This window comes from Prunus mume, linkage group LG5 (assembly GCF_029339155.1).
Source record: "Prunus mume cultivar Tortuosa linkage group LG5, ASM2933915v1, whole genome shotgun sequence".
Lineage (NCBI taxonomy): Eukaryota > Viridiplantae > Streptophyta > Magnoliopsida > Rosales > Rosaceae > Prunus > Prunus mume.
In genome coordinates, this window is record NC_142702.1 from 28,085,256 (window position 1) to 28,104,805 (window position 19,550).

Genomic DNA, 19,550 nt, shown 5'->3' on the forward strand with positions numbered 1-19,550 from the left:
ACCGTAGAGAAAGATACAAGGACAATAACATTATTGAAATATGTTACCCGAGCAGACAATTTTTATTTTATTTTTTTATCGAAAGGAAATTATAACGGAATTACAAATCACCAATTTGATGACTTAAAAATAAGGACTCAACGTTATGATTTGGTGTGTAAGTTTGTTGGTTATTTTGATTGTAACGACCTGGTCCTAAATAAATTGGTGAATATTAATTTATTCAAATAAAAGGACCATTTTGCCCCTAGAATATTTTATTAGGTTTAAGGTTGACTTTTGACCGGGAAGGAAATTGGGAATTTTGATTGTACCGTTGCGTAGAGCACGGCGAGATGAGTCCGTAGACACGTAGTGGGCTCGAATCGGAGTTGTAACAAGAGAGTTAAGATCAAATGAAACTCTGTGGCACAATCGTAATTATTTCAAAAAAGGATTTTTCTCCCGCGAGCGCAGCCCTCTCCCCCGATCGGTTTTTGTGCAACCACTGGTTCCGGCCACCACAGGCCGCGGCATCGGTACCAAACTGACCGGCCGTGCCCCACCGTCAAACCCCGGCAAGTTTCATTGTCGCCACGCCAACCGCCGGAATCTGCAGAAAAACGAGCCGGTTTTCACAGATTTTTCAACCGCTCGTTCTCCCTCATTTCTTCTCCAAATTTGACGAGTGAGGTATGATTTTCTACCTATTTTTCATGCTCTAGCTGATGGTTGGGTAGAATTGCATCAATTTTGAGTGTGGGCAGCTTGATTTTCGAATTAGGGTTCGGCCGAATTTCGAGATGAGATTTCGGCCACTTCTGGTCAGTTTTTGGGGTATGCCCAAGAACAAAAGTGGCTCCAAATAGGGTGTTACACCTAGGGTAGGAGTCTTGAGCCAAGATTTTGAGATTTTTCGGACAAGCTTAATCGCTTTGGACACCCACGCGCTACCAACTCGTGTGGCGGCGCGTGAGCACTGTAGCTGAAGGGCATTTTTATCCCAATGCGATCCCCTTGATGTCACGAGCGCGTAGGTGTGCTCGGATTTGAATGTGGATACCGTTAGAGTCCCGAACGGATATCGCATTTTGCACGTTATCCAGGTTCGCTAGGTTTGGACCGTTGGATGGTCATGAGTTTAAATTATGTTGATCTAGGCATTCCTAGGATCATGTAGGATGTCACGGATCGTGGATCGAAGCCCCAGATGTTCCGATTTATAGTGTTTTAAGGATTATGTGAGTATAGTATATTCAATTGTTGAACTTGTCGTTTTATAATATTGTGATAAGGGTTACGAACTCCACCATCATACGTACCTTCCCTGGTTACTACACACACGTGCCGTGTATCGGGAGTGTGGGCTTTCTTGGTCACGGATCCTGGAACTATGGGATGCCGGAAAATTATGACATGGTTTCGATATGTTGGAACTCGGACGCCCTTGCAAGGGGTTCGTGGACCCTGAGGGGTGGTAGTCTGCGCGCGTAGGGTGGTTTTCAGCGCACGAGCTTTGAGGGTCTCGGCTACGTGCTGGTGAGAGTTAGTCCCCCAGTTGGCACAGCTCGTTCCCTAGCCACATGGTTGTTGAGGACTCCTCCATGTGGTCTAGTCAAACGATCTCTGAATTGGATTGTTTTCCCCTGGTACATGATGATGGTGAGAGGTGGGTGTGGTTATTTGTATATATTTATATATATATTTGGACACGTATATTACATAGGTATATGTGGATTTGTTTCCGGATTGAGATCTGTGAGGTTGTGCTTTGTGATTACCCTGCATTGGTATGAATGTCTGAGCCCCGGATTAGGGAGTGATGTTTGGCAACATACGCCTTGGATAGGGTATGGTTGCGCGGAAAGAATTGATAAAAGAAAGGAAATCATAAAGTGTTTAGGAGTTGCCTTGTTGAATTTGATATAATAAGGAGTCTAAAGTCCTTCATGAGTTTTAATTAAAGGAAAAAGATTAGATATTGTTGGAGTGTTGAATGTTGAATTTAGAACTACGTGTGGCTTGATCCCTCAGTATGAGTACGTAGGTAGCCTAGGGTCTTACCTAGGTGCAGCCGCAGACTAAATGTTACTTATGCTGTTTTATTAAGTTTGGTTCTGACCTTGTCGTTGGTCCTGAAACTCGATTGAAACCGAGGTATGATTAGTTAATTGTTCATACTCCCGGTTGTCTAAGAGAGGGTTGTGTAAATGTGTTATGGTCAAAACAGGGGTAAAACCCGTTTGGATTGCTGTATGATTTGGGCTGAGGCCTTAAACTACTTGCATTTGTGTTAGGATGTTAAACTTCACGTGTTGGAATTTGGGAGGTTATTTTATGTTGATTATAGTGGGCCTTCATAAAATTGTTTGAATCCATTATTTGTATTGCTTGATTTATTATTTGACTTAAGGGCTTTGTTAATGGTTTTGCTTGGGATTATTTGAAGGCCGGAGGCCGTTTATGTGAAGTGCATGTTATTACATTGTGCATGCTGCCGGTTGGGATATTAAATGTATTTTTATGCAGGTTGGAATTTTGGAGAAAGTCCGATTTACAGGGGAGAATATGCAGAATTTTCATTGAAAGTCTCGTGCCTTACTCCTTTTGAAAAAGGAGGCTATCTTTGTAGGGAGTGACCGGCATGGGTGTGATGCCGAGGTCTCCACAGGATTCGTCTCGGATTCCCGGAAATTCGAGGCGGGTCCTGTCATTGATTGATGATATGATGGATAAGCCAAGTGTTACGTGACTATTGAGTTTTGTATGATTTAATTAGATGATAATGTTGATTAATCAATATGTGGACCGGTTCGACATATAACATTTCTTTTACTACAGTGAAAACTGTCAAAATATAAGTCTCTTTTACCGTTATTCTAAATTTGACATCCACGGCCCAAATCTCAAGCGCGGGCTAACAGCTGCAGAGATTTCACTCTGGAGTTGGCGAGGCAAACGTGGAGTAGCAATTTTTATTCATTTTCTGACGGATATTAATAAGTTTCCTTGAACTGTTATAAAATCCTCCCCTTGTACTACTTAAAGCTGCCAACCGGAAGTTTGCTGCTCAGAGACACTATCCATTCACGAATAATAGAATTCACTTCAACAGGCAGTTCGTCGTGGGGGCAATGACCTGGATTTTAAAAAAACATTGAAAATAAGTAAACTTCCATGAAACTTTTGAGTCTAAATGGAGCAGGATTATGCAAGTATTTTACCCACCGGCATCCAATTCCTTGATTATGAACCCAGCGCAATGTTCTTTAAGCATAGCCACTTTTGACTTGGAATCAGATATTGGATCTCTCATTCCCTACATGACAGAACTTGATTAAGGGACCAAAAAAGAAGAAGAAGATGATCAAATGATGGAAGAGAGAGAGAGAGAGAGAGAGAGAGAGATTATATCTGCTTATTAAGATGTTACCTGTATAATCAAAACCCTGTTCTCGAATCCATCCAAGAGATAATTTAGAGGGACTGAGAGATTGAAGCTAAAAACGCTTTCTAGGACCACTGCCACCCCAGGATCATATGACTTTCAAGTTATGTTAAGGAGATAATTTCTGACAAATTACACATGTTCTGGTGGCTCCAAAGAAAAATCAGCAGTGACTACTAGTTCCTAGAGAAACAATAAATATACTTGACATGAAAGAGGATACTGCTCTTAGCATTTCATCAATAAGCCAATTGTCGACTCGCTCTGTTTTCTGCAGAGCAAAGGTAGTAAAAACACAAATCAATACTATGAACGTGAACCATATTCAAAATATAGAGCAATAGAGATACTTACAGCTGGATAACAATTCTTCACTATGTCCTTGAGAGTCAACCTTAAGTAAAACAAAAGGAATTTAGCACCTAGCCATGAAGCACCAGAAGTTCTTCTCTCCTGAAACAGAAAACTATAATATGAGGCTGTCTTACATATGAAAGATAGGGGTCTTGCACAGTTTTAATCAAACTTACTTTGGTGAATGGCGCAGAGGAATATCCTGGAATAACATTCCCACCACTGTTGATAAGAACAACAGATTTGGCCAAAGCAGGCCAAAGACGAGCGACAATTGCAATAATATAACCTGGATATAGAAAATAGTACTGATAAGATTGAAAATACATAAGTTTTTGTTTTTCAAAGATTGCCTCTGGAGAGTAACAGTTGAAAAATGAAGTAGATAAGCCACCTAGAGAAAAGAATGTAAGAGGTTGTTTAGGTAAGTTGCTCATCTCGTTTCTAGTTTAAAACATACCACCAATTGAGTTCCCAACAAGATGCACTGGTTCACCCACAACTTCAATAATGAAATCTCTAAGCATTTCAGCCCACACGAGTTCAGTGTATACAACATTTGGCTTTTCTGATTTGCCAAATCCTAAAATTGTTATGGCCCAAACTCTGTTTCCACCTTCAGCAATGCTACATATGTTGTCACGGTAATGCTCCAAGAAGGCTCCAAAACCATGAACAAGAAGAGTAGCAGGACCTTCATGACCAACAACTGTATACTGACAAAAGGATAATATCATAGGGAAAGAGTATATACGCAAATTTAAAACCTAACCCAGCTAAGTATTTCTTTCAGATTAGAAGCCATGGAAAGTCTTTGAACGAGCAGAAGATCAGTTTTGAACAGAATACCTGAATTAGATAGCCTTTCCATCTCCAAATACGAATATGATATCTTCTGTCATCATTTTTCTGACTTTTTAGAGCCACAAGCGAATACCACTGCCGCAAAAAACAACTCAGTTGCTTAACAAATATACTATGCAAAAATAATGATTTTAAAAAAGCTAGCAACCTCACAAGGTGAGTCTCCAAAGAACCACTTCAATCAGAACATAAATATAATTAGTGCATAACTGGTATAGAACCTCCATTGAGCACACTGAATCAACAGTTGTAGCAACCGTAGCGGATGAATATCCAAAAGAAGACAGAAATCCAGAATCTCGTTCTTTCTCATACTTGAGAGCTTCAAAATGTACTCTCCTTCTGGATAGGATGCCAAGAGAAAGGGCAGGACCAAAGAGTGTAGTAAATGAAGCCCCATTCCGACTTTCAGCATATGGCATCCTTTCATGTACCCTGCAACAAAATAATCCCAAAATACCCTCTCTTTGTTTGTTAATGCAGATACAAAGAGAAAGGAATACATGATTATTTAAGGTTTTTTTCTTTCTCTAAATAACATTATAAAATATGACTACATACTCCTTCCAGTAGTGATCCCGTTCTGTTCCCTCTAAATATCGCAAGTATGCAGCCAAAGCTTTCAATACGTTGCTTGTCCCCCCTCCCACAGAATGTCCTTTCACAAAGACAGAATTCTCGTGTCTCTTTGATTGGACCTGGACATGTCTAAAACTCGAATTGATTGTATTTCTTCCTCCGGGCTTCAAAATTTCCTTCATGAGAATTGTTTCAGTCAACATCTCCTTCGTTGAAGCCCAACTCTCTTCCACTTTGCATGTATTTGCCTCCACGAACGCCATCAAATCATCAAATGTGGGGATAGCACCTAAAATCACAGTACAGTTATCCTTGTCACTAGTACGCATATTAAAAGATAGAACTTTGCTAAATTTTAGTACCAAAACAAATCAAGTACAAGTATAAGCAGAAACATGAACAATCTTGGAACTTTACCCCAGTCCAATTCCATTTCACCACCAGTTAATGTTGCCGGAGGAAGTGGCAAAGTTATCGGTAATCGAAGCTTGGTAAAATCATTGTACGAATCAGGAATATCTTTCAAACTCTACACATTATACAAATTCATACAATAATTAAAATAACTACAACCACTCAATTATAAACTAACTTGATGAACAACCAGAATGCTCAAACATAAATCGAAAAACTAGTCAAGAAAAACAAAACTACCTTCACATCATAAAATGGAGTCCGCCACAGCACAAAGTTGGGCTCAGAAGGCATTGCTTCCAAGGTGCCCTTGACACTACCAGTCATCTGCCTAAATCCATACTCCACCTCCTCCTCAGCATAGACAGTGGTGACAAGCTGAACCTGTTCCAATCCTTCTGTGATGATGAGTAGTTCAACTAGTCTCTCATACACAGTAAGCAAAGCTAATATATTTATCTAACAACCTCTTTTACAAGCTCTTGTAGCGCACTCTCAGCACTTCCCAGCCTGATCATCAAGTTCGAACCTTTATCTCTCAACGAGCTTCTCAAATCTTGTAAAGCAAGCACAAGCATTTCTATCATTTTCTCGGAAAAACCTGCACATTTTAATCCCATCAGTTCATCTATGTGTATTATTGTACATCAGTGTATATATACGTCAGACTTACGGGAGATGATGCGATGATCGAAGATGTAGAGAGGAACTACAGCGTTGTGGTTAGAGGCGGCGAGGAGGGCTGGGTGATCGTCGATTCGAAGGTCGTGCTTTAACCAAACGACGGCTACGCCGGCCTTCTCTGAATCGGTGACCGCAATTTGAGCTTTGAAACGGCACCGTTTGGGTGAGAAGCGGAGAGTGTTTAGGGAGAAGGAAAGCGAGGGAAAGTGTAGGAAAGTGACGAGTGAGGCCATGTGGGAGAGGAAGAGTAGACTGTGGAATGTGGATGTGGATGTTCATGTCCATCTAAGGAAAGTAGAGAGCAAAGTTGTTATTGAGGATAAATCAGAGGACTTTGAGAGTTTGACATTGTTTGAAAATGCAGAAAACTATTTTTGTGGTGCAGAAAATTGAATCACCTGAAAATTGAAATTGGGATTTTGTGGAGGAGAAGAACCCAATGCACCACACTCTCTCTCCGTCGAGTCTCTCAGTGTTTCGTTAGAGGGGTAAACGACATGTCGTTCTCCTACAGGCCAAAAAACATAAAAAAGGAGCCGAAGAAGGAAATTTCTACTAACCAACTAAACTGAAAATGGCGCTACAAATCCACAGTCCCTCATCCTTCACCAGCAAACCCTATCATCATCTTCCTCACACTCCTCTGCTCCACTTTTCAGTCAGAACCCAATTCACAGTCAAGTCACAGACACCATCAGAGCCGTCCAAGCCCGAAGCTGAGACCACCCAGGCCCCACCCAAGAAACCCACCTCAGCTGGGCTCGGCTTTGGGTCATCTCCTTCTTCTCCAACCACGCAGAATGTGACTTCTGTCCCTAATAAGAAGAAAAGGGTAATTCGGAGGTCACCAGTGGAAAAGCCGCTACTTTATTCTGAAGAAGATGAGGCTAAGGCCAAAGAGATGGGCACAAATGAGAGCGCTTTTGTTCTTGCTTGGTTGGGGCTTGGCGGTGTCATTCTAGCTCAAGGACTTCTTCTCGCTGCATCGGGTATGATTACTCATCCCTCCATGAATTGTGATTGCACTGGTGTGAATCACAATACCCAATAAATGAAATTTTTATTGGGTATTGTCTAAAGAATAGATTTTTGTTCAGCATTTGGTTGAATTATAGGAGTTAATAGGTTTGAATCATTTGAATGTGACTGAGAGTTAAGTTAACCAGTATAGTTGTGGGATTGTTTGCTTTGACGGCTGTCAAATTGTGTTGTCAGTTATCTAATCTTGGCTTGCTAGATCTTATTGATGGAAGGAGAATTGTTTATCCAAAAATGTTTTGTGTTGCAGTAACAAACGCTTTGACAATAAAGAAAAGACCAAGCCCGTTGGCCCAAATCTGCCATTGAGACTGTTTTGGTCCAAAGAGAAATGAGGTTTAGTAAAGGGTTTTACTCATAGGTTACATCTTTGCTTATCTCAGTCCGGCATGTTAGCCAGTTAGGACTCAAAGTTCATCATTTAGAATCCAATTCAGTATCTTGTGCTCATCTGCGGTCATTCTTTTAGTCTAATCCATATAGAAAACCCTTGTTGGTCCCGAACATTCCTGTCCCTTTTTCGTGCCCAGACATATCTACCATGATACTGCACAAAATGGTTCAAGTTCTAGAACATTTGTCCAAACAAGCGGCTCAATTTGAACTGAATAATGTTCCACTCTCACTGACCGTCCTATGACTTAATTCGAAAAATCAACACAGAAACACCATTTTGATCTTCTTCCTGGAAGCGCAACACCAACTATCAAACATTGTTCACATTCAGCTCACAAACCATTCCATTTAAGAGCCTAACATATTCAGCTGACCCCCCTGATTATTGGAGTATTTCTTCACATATCTGAAAAGGCAGTACATTGTCCATAATGATTGATTACTTTAATGTAAAGAAAAAGTTTTATGCGATAAGTCATGGAAGTTATTTCTATAATCGATTTGATAAGTTACGCTTTACATTCTCTTCATGTTGCAGATGATTAGTTAATTTTCATTTCAGGCTTCCTTCCAGAAGAATGGGACAAGTTCTTTGTGAAGTATTTATATCCATCTTTTACACCAACAGTCGGCTTGTTTGTTGCTGGAAGTGTTGTGTACGGAGTTTTGAAGTATCTGCAGAATGAGGAACTTAAAGGTAAGAAATGATATTTATTTGTATAGATAGTACATGTGGAGCCAATTCAGTAGTTTTTCAAGCTGTACTTGTAGTGCTTTCATGCTTGATAGAAAGATGAATCAGCTGAGAAATTGCAAACCACCTCCATTGGATCCGTTAAGCACAATGTGCCATCCCTTGATTAATTTCTACAAGCTATACTGGAAGCCATTTTATTTTTAAAAGTCACATGGCAAAAGTTCAGTAACAGGCAGACCGTTGGATCTCACATGTCTCCCAGGCCCCATTGAGGAGAACCCTCATGTTCTAATGGTCTATCCTGTCACTGGACTATCCAGGTCAAGAGAGAATCCATACACAATTGTATGCTACACTGTTTTTGCCCTGTGCTCTTGGCCTTCATCCTTTTACTTATATTGCTTTATACCATAGTATTGCACCCATCAGTCATTGTTAGAATTAGAAAGGAGTAGATTATCTCGTGCAACATTCATCCTGTCATCCTTAATTGTTAGCGATGTACTATAACAAGCTTGTCATGATTGGATTACTTGTTTGTGTTCTGCTTTGAATTTTTTCTTTTCTATACTTCCATTTTTTCTTCTCTATTGCAGTCCAGTTGCTGTCACCTATCTCTTGCCCGCTTCTTAGATATTATTAAGTTGGTTCTGGCCTCGTGACTGAAAAGTGCACTTTTCTCACCATTGAACTGTTGTGCTTATTACGTCAACTTAATCCACCTCTCTCACCATGAGATCTGTGATCACATCAACTTATTTTATTTTATTTTATTAACCCTTGAACAGACACCCTACATTATTTTCTATTTCTAGGTTTGGAACCTGTGAAGGTGGTCTGCATCTTTTTTTACAAGTTATAACCAATCAGTCAATCACTTAAGGGAGAAACTTCATTAATTTCTTATTGCATCCCTATCCCGATGTAAGGTTAGATAAAGATAAGAAACCCTTAAAGATTCCACAATGTCCACTGCTGCATAAACGATTGAAAAGGATGAGAAAGTCTTGGCTTGGGTGAGGCGGTCAGACCACATCGCCTGTGCAGCCACCCTTACAAGCAAGCAAGGGGAACCCTTGTGTTGGGACCCTACCCAGCCCCACAATGGTCCTACCCCGAATGCAGGGGGTTCCACTTGCTTGTGAGTGTGATCGTAAGGATGACGTGGTCCGACTGCCTCATCCAAGATCTTCTCGAAAAGGAAAAGGAGAGGCATATTTGTACTGACTGAATTTAATTACAATGGTTGCTGGTATAATCTCTAGAAGGAGGAGGGCTTGCAGTCGTTGTTCTAACATTAAGTCCATCTTTCCTTCATTTATTTAACCATGAGTGCTACAGTTGGTGTATTTGGCCAGAGGATCCTAACAATTGGCACCAGAAACACTTATAACTTCTGATAAATCAATCAGAAGATCCTAACAGATGGCTTCTCTTGCAATTCACAAAACCCGACCCGTCCGGCCCGACTTGTTTAAAGTTGAAACCAGAAACCAAACAAACACTAAAGTTAAAATTTTGCGACATGCAACTTGTTATATGAGCTTTCAAATGAAGTACTTGTGCATTGGGACCCAGAAAGCTAGAATATTATTCATCTAGTAACCTCTTACGATACATGTCAAGGAAAACAAAACAAAAGCATACGTAAAAGTGTGACACCTATCCAATTTTATATACACAAAAACACTTGAAACTTTGTCAAAGTCCCGAGCTTCAGGCGCCGCTGCCACTTTTATAATTATGTTTTCAACACTGATTAGATTAAAATAATCAGAGTGCTAAACATTTGAGTGACACTCCTACTACTAGTACTAGCCATGTCATTCTTCCTCCATTTTCAGGTCAAAACTGATGTCCTAAATAGTTTGGATTTTCAATTTGCAAGTTGATGGAGTGAGAGCCAGCTGGGTTTTCCGCTTGAATGTGTAATGCATTTTGACCGCTAAAACTTGAAATTGTCTTTTAATACTTTCGATGGGGTAACCCAAATTGGGCCATACCATTGAACTAAACAACAAAATTCTTGAACATGAAGTCTTTCTATGGATCTGCATGATTATGAGTTTGTTATTTAGTCAATGAGCTCTTATTATTGTTACTTTTTCACACAAACAAACGATATTGAGAGGAGGGAGTCAAACCTGTGACCTTAAATTTAAGAGAAATAATATTGGAGAGGAGGAATTCAAACACGTGACCTTGAATTCAAGGGTAACTGCTCTTATTATTGTTGGTTCGTGTAAAGCAAGTCATTAAAACATACCCAACACAAGAGAAACAAATATATCGGAGCCCCCGGTGAACTTGGAGCCCCCTGTGCTGGCCAAGTTATTACTGTGGAAACACAAAAGACAGTAGGTTGTGCTTTTCGGCAGGGTTGTCAAACAGCAGGCAACTTGGTTGGTGCCTCTTTTCATAAAAAGTAAAACTGAAAAAGCATTCAAGATTTTATTTTTTTTAAAAGATAACACAAAATAAAATAAAAGTTGTAGTATCTCGGAAGCCTCACGGCCCAAATCCCGATAAAGTTAACCTAAGAAATTTGAGAGGAGAAAGGGAAATGAAAAAATGAAAAGAAAAAAAAAAGGAACAAGTGGGGCACAAGGTACCGAAGGAGATTTGATGAAATGCACACACAGGTCGTCTGAAATTGACACTTGATCCAGTGTGCTAATGGCATATAATAAAACATTATGATACAACCGAATTTTCATTTCATTTACCAAAAGAATCAATTGGAGTCTCGCGGTGGATGGCGATGAAATCTTACCAGTCAGTTTTGAAGGGACTCATCTTACAAGTACGTTTTGTTGGTATATGATATTAGGTGGAAACTTTCAATATTTGGCCAAACCCACACAACTGTGAGACTATGGTGAAAACTAATTGTTAGAGTTTAGGTGGCCAATCGGTATTGTCGAAAACTTAAATCATCATTGTAAACTTTATTGATGAACATGATATACGTGAGATCATTATATTTCGATTTATAATTTTTAGAGTGATTTGTCACAAGAATGAGCAGTGCTAAGTATAGACTTGAGGTTATCATGGACAAACAAATGTACCGCTCTAACTCTGTCATTGAGTACAAGGCGTGTCCATGATCGGACAACTAAAGCAAAGGAATAGTAAAGGTTTCTCTTTGTAAATGAATGTCTACATAGGAAAAATCATGAAGGTAGGACCTATAATCCCATCTTTTTCACGTTGTGAAATCACCAAGGCTATGATGATATGGGAAAACAAGTTTAACCTCTTTAATAATCAAAGTGGAATTAAAAGAGACATATGATTAAAAAAATAATAATTTGGAAGGAAAAAGAAAAAGAAAAAGAATGAGATGAACAATTTCTCCTATTCTAATCTTCTGTTGTGGACTAGTTAAATCACAATGACCTTCACGACAAGAGCCATTGAAATTGGAAGTAAAATCATGGACCACACAGAAAAGCAAACCCTAATAACAACAAGAATCAGATGCTTATCAATCTTTCGCCATTCGCCATATCAAATCAAATTATAATAAGATTGAATTTCGGAAACAAATCATAATAATATAAGGAACACGAGCACATTTTGTTCATGCTAGACTAGAGGAATTGATAAGGAACACGAGCACACTTGTAGCCAAGAGCAAAAGGTCGGTACAGTCCAGGTCCACCAAACGTAACAGTCTCGAGTAAATGAGCACTAAATTCTTCAAGCGCGTACAGATAGATAGCCATAGTGCCATTCCTTTATTCATCACTGCTGCACTCTATCATTGCTCGCCAAAGATACATATATCTAATTTAGGGTAATTTCTAATATTAAGATACATTATGAACATATTCTAAACACGGGAGGGGAGGGTGTTCGAAGTCGAGTGCAATGAAGCGGATACATGGACTTAACCAATTAGTCTGACCCGCATTTACAAATACATTAAATAGCTCCACCTGCTCCTAATCCTTGAGAACTCTCACACTACAAATAAGGCGGGAAAGACAGCTATTTGTATACAGAACCAGTATACAATAAACATATATCATTATTACAATAATTAACAAGCTTAACTACCTTAACTAATCATGCACTTAACAAACGGACAAGCTTCGCAACGGCCCAGACCCGAAGACCCAAAACCACCACACACCAAAAAAAAAGCCCGAAAACAGAAAAAGAAGAAGCAAAATAACCCAGAAATAGAGACAAAAGATAAAAGTAATAAACATCCGAAAATTTTACTGGTCAAGTGCATTCGGTCCGGTACAGTAATTTAAAATGTGGCTCCAAACCCACTGAACCAAGAACTTCCGTCGGATCCCATTCATATTGTACGTGGCACCATCGTGGTCGTCCAACAGCTGACCCGTGTACGACCCGCCGCCTCCGGTACCGTAGATGCCCTCGCATAGATCGGCAATCTCAACAGGGAAACTCGGGTCCTGACCCGCATACCAGGCGTTTACTAAAGGGTTGCTTGCCAGCTCAGCAATCTCGTGTGCGATAACGCTTATCATCCCCTCCACTCCTACGTCACCGTTCGGTGATTTTAACGGTTTCAACCCGGGCATATAATCGGGTACGGCGAATGGGTATGCGCACACACCCGGGCACAGTTTGGCTGAGTTGCCAATCCAAGCGTACGGCAACGTGTATCCGACGATGGACGGGAAAGTGAAGTAGTGGAACCCACAGACCTGTCTGCAGAAATCCTGAACGTACACGTCATCAGATGTGAGTAGGAGGTAGAGCCCATTCTGGGGGCTGATAGGCAACGGCCGTGTTCTGGCTGTGACGGCGCTTTTGATCACAGACTGTATGGATAACCGGGTCAGGGTTTTGCCGTGGGAGTAAAAGCGGTCGTTTTTCTCTGCACCGAGGCGCACCGTACGGGAAATGTTCGCGCCGGTCTGGTCAGTGTACAGCTGTACAGTTTTCCACCATCCGGCGACGGAGGGGCGTTTGGAACCGGCGGCGGAGATTGAGTTGATGAACTCGCGGATGATCTTCTTCTGGGCCGGCTGCCACGTGCCGTACCAGATTGTGTGGACGGTTATATTGGCCGTTAGGACCGGGCCCATATGGTATTTCAAGTGGACGAACTCAGATGAGCCCTCGAATTTTTTGTTGTCTCCGAGTTGGAGATCGGTGGCGTTGGATTTAAGGTGGGGCCAGGGGCGCCATCCAACCACTGGCGCGGTGGAGAGGAGCACGGTAAGTGCGATGAGGAGGAGGAGCACCGGAGCCGGTGGCTGAGAAAACCGACCGGTACAGCCCTGGCGCATTTTAAATTTTCTGGGAAGTGGGTGAGTAAGTGTGAAGTGGGAAGAAGTCACAAGTGTCTGATATTTTTCGCGATGAGGGGTATATATAGAATAAATAAATAATTAGTTAGTTTATTTTTCTTTAGTTTGGGAATCGAAAAAAAAGAAAAAAAAATGTTGGGAGGGGGAGGCATTGGTTTGCGGGTAATGGAGGACAGGTAGATTCTTAAAGCCAAGTGTTGTGAGGGACGGTGGTGGGGCCGCTAAGTCAGACGTGGCAGCAGCGTCATCATGATCATCATGGTCTAATGTCGTCATCTGATCAGATTTGATCTCAGCCCTTTATGTGTGCGTGTGTTCTTTTATTTATTTATTTTTTATTTTGCCGAGCGCGGGAAAATAGGCCTAAATGGAGAAGTACAAATAACAAATGTCAGGAGGTCACGCCCATTGTTTATCGCCTCTCTAATTGTATTTAATAAAGTTTATTTCTATTATTATTGGGATTTTTTTTTTAATTCGAAAAATAATACGTAAAATCTGAATTTTTAAATAATTTATATATATTTTCCATACATGTTTGAAGATATTTTTGGTGGAAATGAATTATTCTGAATTCGACAAGTTATGTTGAAAATATATAGGAAAATTAGAATGGATAAAAATGTGTACGGTTGTTCCGGACGTGCAAGGCAGACGTCAATGGTGGTCCTCGTACATATTGTTGTTGGTATATATTCTTTTTCTTTCTAAGTGTAAAAATAATAATAATACAACATTGGTTGGTCAGAAATAGTTCTGAACAAAGTAAAAGTCTTGCTTTGATAGTTTTTCCCAAACATCTCAACACGCGGGCTTATATAGTATATGAATGTGATAGTATTATTCAACCAACCCAGACTGCTTTTGGTAGATTTTGGTCCATACCCTTGTAACTTTCTTCCATGTCAAGTCCCTATCGACAGAAGCTACAGCTCTTCATGTTAGAGTTTCACTGTTTGAATTTTATTAATTCCTACTCAATATTCATCTGATAAGCCCATCAAATCCTCACAGGTGGATTAGGCCTGTTGTTCAAGTCGATGTGTCCGTCCCTTTGCATCTTCGAGTTTGAGACCCCCTTCATTTACCGTAGAGTAGCATCGTTTTGTTAAAAATAGAAGAAAAAAAATCATTGAATTCTTCCACAATCTGAAAAATATGAAACTATGAGCTATTAATCTGATATTCACGATCAGTGAGGACCACGGGACAAGAAGCAGCCATCAAATATGAAACAACGGCCATTATCCTTTACAAAATCTGTACTCAAACCACTCTGGCTTTTTACCAAAGGACAATCCTTTCGATTGGCTTTTTCATCTAAATTTACCACAATAACCTTTCTTGGCCTATTAATATACACTACTAAAGTCCGAGTCTCTGGACCCCCCCGCCCTTTCCTTGATTCTCTTCTTTTAGCAGCATGATATTTGTAACCAGGCCATTCTCGAATTCACTGGAGGCAAAGATAAATATCATTATCTTTTCATGCTCTGTTGAAATAATGACAAATCAAGCACACGAATAAACTTGTATATACATCTTATGATTACTGCATGGTGTTTGCATAATATATTTAGAATGTGGGACCTTTGGTATATAAACATATTTACCGTATCATCTAGCATAATTAAATTCTCACATTTTGAATGTCAATTATGGTAAGTTCATATTTATTTTAGCTTAACCTATGTTTATTTTTATGATAACGATGTTTCTTGTATATTGAGATATTGTTAGTTGGGTGGGCTAGTTTTGATATTCAATATATGTCGAACGCACAATAAATCGACATTCATTTCACATTACGTAAGTTCTTCATGTAATAATGCATGGTTAGCGATATATATTTAAAATTACTATAATGTATGGAGAGCGAGTTTGAATTCAAGTGTCAGAAAAGGACATAGTGACCCATATATTTTTTTTCTTTCTTCTTTCTAATAATTAAATAAAACAAAAACAAAATTGACCGATAATTTGAAGGTACTATGGTATATGTCTAGCATAAGTTTAAGAAACAACTCAAAAGTATACAATCACACACTACACAAGTTGGGTGTTGCAATTTGCAAATCACGGAGTAAATTGCGCGGCTTCCTAATGATGAGTCAGACTAAATTGTACAGCTGAGATTGAGAGCGATGGAAGGGTGGGGCCCAGGAGTAGGTGGGCCTCAGAGCTCTAATCACTAATCAATCAATCACACAAACTGTGAGGAAGGAGGGAGACGAGTGGGCCCCACCGTTGAATGTGATGTGACGCTCTGCTCAAGAGCCAAGCCGAGCAAACACCGAACCGAAGCAGCGCATGCACCGAGAGTGTGTGTCTCAGTTTCTCTCTGCGTTCCACCAGGCGCGTACTATGTACCGTCAAGACAGAGTTGCGGAAACTTTGGGGTATATGGCGGGAAGACTGGTAACAGTCTCAGTCTGCATGCAGAGTTTTACTTTCGTGTGCCCGCGTTTAGTGAACGCGCGTTTCTACTGGCGGAAAGGTTGGTTTTCGCCTTTCAAGGTGGATGTTGGTCCAATCCCATAGGGCCGATAGTATAGTAAACTGTATAGCACGCATTGATTGGACCTACTAATCCATTCCATCCCTTTCCCTCCATCTTTTTCACCAGCCTCTTTTGTATTTGCCACTTGTGAACATTCGACTCATCTCATTTTATTTTAACTTCGCTGCATATTTCTTTTTTGTTTTTGGGTATTTAAATAAAGTGTATTTCATGATAATGATATAAGGTAATTCTAGCTAATCCCACTTATAAGCTAAATCATATTGTGTTGTGCCGATGATTATGAACCGTTAATTGAATAGACTTAAGTATAATATGAAGCTCGTGTCATTAAATTAAGATTGTGAATATTATTCATAGGGCAATGATTTCCCAGCCTCTTTTGTATTTGCCACTTGTGAACGAAACGACAGTTTCTTTGTTACATTCATCTCATCTCATTTTATTTTAACTTCACTGCATATATATATATTTTTTGGGGGTATTGAGATAAAGTGTATTTCATGATAATGATATAAGGTAATTCTAGCTAATCCCACTTATAAGCAAAATCATATTGTGTTGTGCCGATGATTATGAACCATTAATTGAATAGACTTAAGTATAATATGAAGCTCGTGTCATTAAATTAAGATTGTGAATATTATTCTTATACAAGTCGAAAAAGTATAATCTTTCTTCCTTCAATAGATTACGTAATTGAACTTTAGTTATAATGGAATCCGTCCGATGTAGTAAATATATGCGTCTATGTATGTATGTATGTATCATGGAGGGGCCATGAAATTGAAGACATTTAACGTACAATAGACACTAGTAGTCTGTCACATCGTCGATGTATGATTGAGTACATGCACATCAAGTACGAAGCCAGGCCATAGACTGCAGAGAGCATGCATGCATGGCAATGCCATGTTTCAGGTATTAGCATATTCAAGTCCAAAGTTTATAGGTGAGAAAAATTATGAAGGGGAAAGGGAAGCTTTTATGCTGTCACCAAAAACGATGGGCTTGGCCTTGGCCTCTGAGAAGGACATGAGAGATGAGAATTGGTTTATAATTTGCCTAGGGTGGCATTCGCATGCTCTCATCAACTGCTTGATATGAAGAAGAGGTTTGGAAGTTTATGTGATTTTGATATATATTGGTTGGTTTTGGTTGTATAGCTTGTATTTTCTGCACCTCCTTCCCGACAACTTCTGGATAGACATTATACCTCTTTTTGTACCTTTCTTGGTAAAAGTAAGTAACTTATAAGTTACAGACTACAGTAGCATATTTTGCTTGCTCAATCCTCAATTTTCTTTTTTGGGTTAGGAATTTAGGAGAACCCAAAATACAGAATCATTGAAAAAATTCATTAGCTAGTTAATTACTTAACTATATGTGCTTGTTCTTGTTTTAAATTGTGCTTTTTTTCCTTCCCCGTAATCAAAGTGCATATGTAGTAGGTGAATAACTTATACTCAATGAATTTTAAACAGACTTTGGTTTTGGTCTTGATGCGGACATCGAGAGAGGAAATCAATTGAATTTGATTTTGAAACATCGAACACAAAATCAACTGAAAATGAATTAAGAGATTCGCGAGTCACGATACATGCGTACTGTAAATAAAAGGACTGAAGGAAGAGTGCTTCACTATACTTGCATTATTGGAAATTAAGATATGTACACACACATTCCTGGTGCATATATACGCATGCCTATAGCTAGCTAGCTAGGCTTTATCTTGGTGGTTGATAGATTGAATGAAATAGGCCAAAGGAAAACTAATGATGTGAAAGAAGAGAGGTGAGTGAAATGTAAATTCAGGAATTTAATATGTACCTTGCTCTGGTGGTTGAAGTCTCTTATTTATTTTGTCAAGTACTGAGAGAAGAAGAAGAACATGCAGCATGAGTTTCTCTCTTTTCACCTAACCAGATTGACAGTATATAATATTGCGCTTTCATGATCCATCCATGCATGTGTATGCAAATTAAATTGCTCTATCGCCACATTGCATATGAAAATTATTAAGGCCACCTTCCATGCCTTCCATGGTGGCTGGCTAGCTCGTTCAAGATATGTAAAATTGTAACAACAATGAGTCACGTCATAGTTCCATTAGGGGGAACAAGTTATGGAAAAGCTTAAATTGATTTTATGATATGATTTTACAAAAAGCTTGCGCCCCGCAGAAATGATGGTGGTGTGTGTGGGTGGGCACAGCAAATGACTAAAGTTTTTATGAATGAATAAAGATTCAAAGAACCGAAAGAAGCCACACAGGTGATGATGAAATGAAAATGGTGCTGGTGTTGCTGCGGGTAATAAAACAAAAGCATGCACAGAAATGAATGATTGCTAAAGATCAGAGTGTTGAAAAAAATGAGCAAAATATATGAAATCTATGTTCATATATGTATGTGATTGCAAATGATTTCAACTAATCAATGAATTTCAATGCATGTTTTTCGATGCTTAATGAGGTAAAGGAGCCGAAAGCTTACCAACAATATTCGTCTTTTTCGTTTTCGTTTTCGTTTTGGTTTTGGTTTTCTCTTTTTCAAAAGAAAAAATAGAAGTGACTGAAGAGACCGTGTAAGAAGGAGAGGCCTGTTAATATTAATTAACCATGATTGTATAGATTTGACAGAAGCAAGCAGCTTTTGTTTCTTGATTTGTTCGAAAAATTCCTCTAATCAGACATATCAGTGTTCAATGTTTAATGGGTGAATTTATACTTTGGTTAAAGTCAAGTGATATGACCTCCTCTTTGTCTCCTTTCCCCCATCCCATAATCAGCTCACCAAAAATATCTTCAACAGTTGGGAAATTGAGATTCAAGTCCACTGTGGTGCTCCTCGGTTGATTTATTTTTGGTCTGGTGCTCATTAGTTGATTGGGGAAGAGAGGGAAAAAGTGAATTACCGTATCTTCTGAAAATGAAAACGTTGGAAACGAAAACAATCCACCGAACGGGTATTTGTCGAAAAACAGGAAACAGAAAACAGAAACGGGCTGTAAAAACAATACCAAACAGGCCCTTATTTTTCTTTGCGGAAGATGTTTTCAGGCTTTAAGATTCATGTTACTCAGAACTGGGCTGGCTTTTCTGTTTGGGGAGTAGGAATATGAAAGAAAAGCCCAATATTCAGGGTCAGGGCCCATATGTGAAATAATAAGACGTATTTATTTGTGAAAGCAATCCCTTTCCTTTCAAAATTCTATTTGTTTAAACTCCTTTGCAAACTTTCAGACCAAAAAAAAAAAACTCCTTTGCAAACTTTGCTT

At 39.4% G+C, this 19,550-nt stretch overlaps 3 protein-coding genes across 6 annotated transcripts; 1 reads left to right on the forward strand and 2 right to left on the reverse strand.

Annotated features, from left to right (window-relative positions):
- Positions 1–2,749: 2,749 nt before the first annotated feature.
- Positions 2,750–6,722, reverse strand: LOC103333333 (DNA photolyase). Of its 2 annotated transcripts, none has more exons than XM_008236154.2 (14): positions 6,312–6,722; positions 6,106–6,239; positions 5,879–6,022; positions 5,642–5,753; positions 5,207–5,513; positions 4,867–5,080; positions 4,631–4,720; positions 4,242–4,497; positions 3,958–4,070; positions 3,782–3,880; positions 3,651–3,698; positions 3,413–3,523; positions 3,208–3,298; positions 2,750–3,118 (listed from the first exon to the last, which is right to left on the reverse strand). In XM_008236154.2, the coding sequence occupies exons 1-14, from the start codon at positions 6,553–6,555 to the stop codon at positions 3,018–3,020; spliced, it is 2,064 nt and encodes a 687-aa protein (XP_008234376.2). In that variant the 5' UTR covers positions 6,556–6,722; the 3' UTR covers positions 2,750–3,017. The 2 variants fall into 2 exon arrangements, with proteins under 2 accessions (XP_008234376.2, XP_016649873.2); XM_016794387.2 differs by having other exon boundaries at positions 4,867–5,110; positions 6,312–6,720.
- A 138-nt stretch (positions 6,723–6,860) lies between these two features.
- Positions 6,861–9,419, forward strand: LPA2 (low psii accumulation2). Of its 3 annotated transcripts, none has more exons than XM_089051932.1 (3): positions 6,861–7,311; positions 8,319–8,453; positions 9,269–9,419. In XM_089051932.1, exons 1-3 carry the CDS (start codon positions 6,897–6,899, stop codon positions 9,313–9,315), a joined length of 597 nt encoding a protein of 198 aa, XP_088908058.1. In that variant the 5' UTR covers positions 6,861–6,896; the 3' UTR covers positions 9,316–9,419. The 3 variants fall into 3 exon arrangements, with proteins under 3 accessions (XP_088908058.1, XP_008234374.2, XP_008234375.2); XM_008236152.3 differs by lacking the exon at positions 9,269–9,419 and adding an exon at positions 9,050–9,261 and having other exon boundaries at positions 6,862–7,311; XM_008236153.2 differs by lacking the exon at positions 9,269–9,419 and having other exon boundaries at positions 6,862–7,311; positions 8,319–8,645.
- Positions 9,420–12,471: 3,052 nt separating this feature from the next.
- On the reverse strand, positions 12,472–13,796 carry EXL3 (EXORDIUM like 3). Its single transcript, XM_008236151.2, has one exon. It carries the CDS (start codon positions 13,727–13,729, stop codon positions 12,683–12,685), a length of 1,047 nt encoding a protein of 348 aa, XP_008234373.1. The 5' UTR covers positions 13,730–13,796; the 3' UTR covers positions 12,472–12,682.
- Between the last annotated feature and the right edge of the window lie 5,754 nt (positions 13,797–19,550).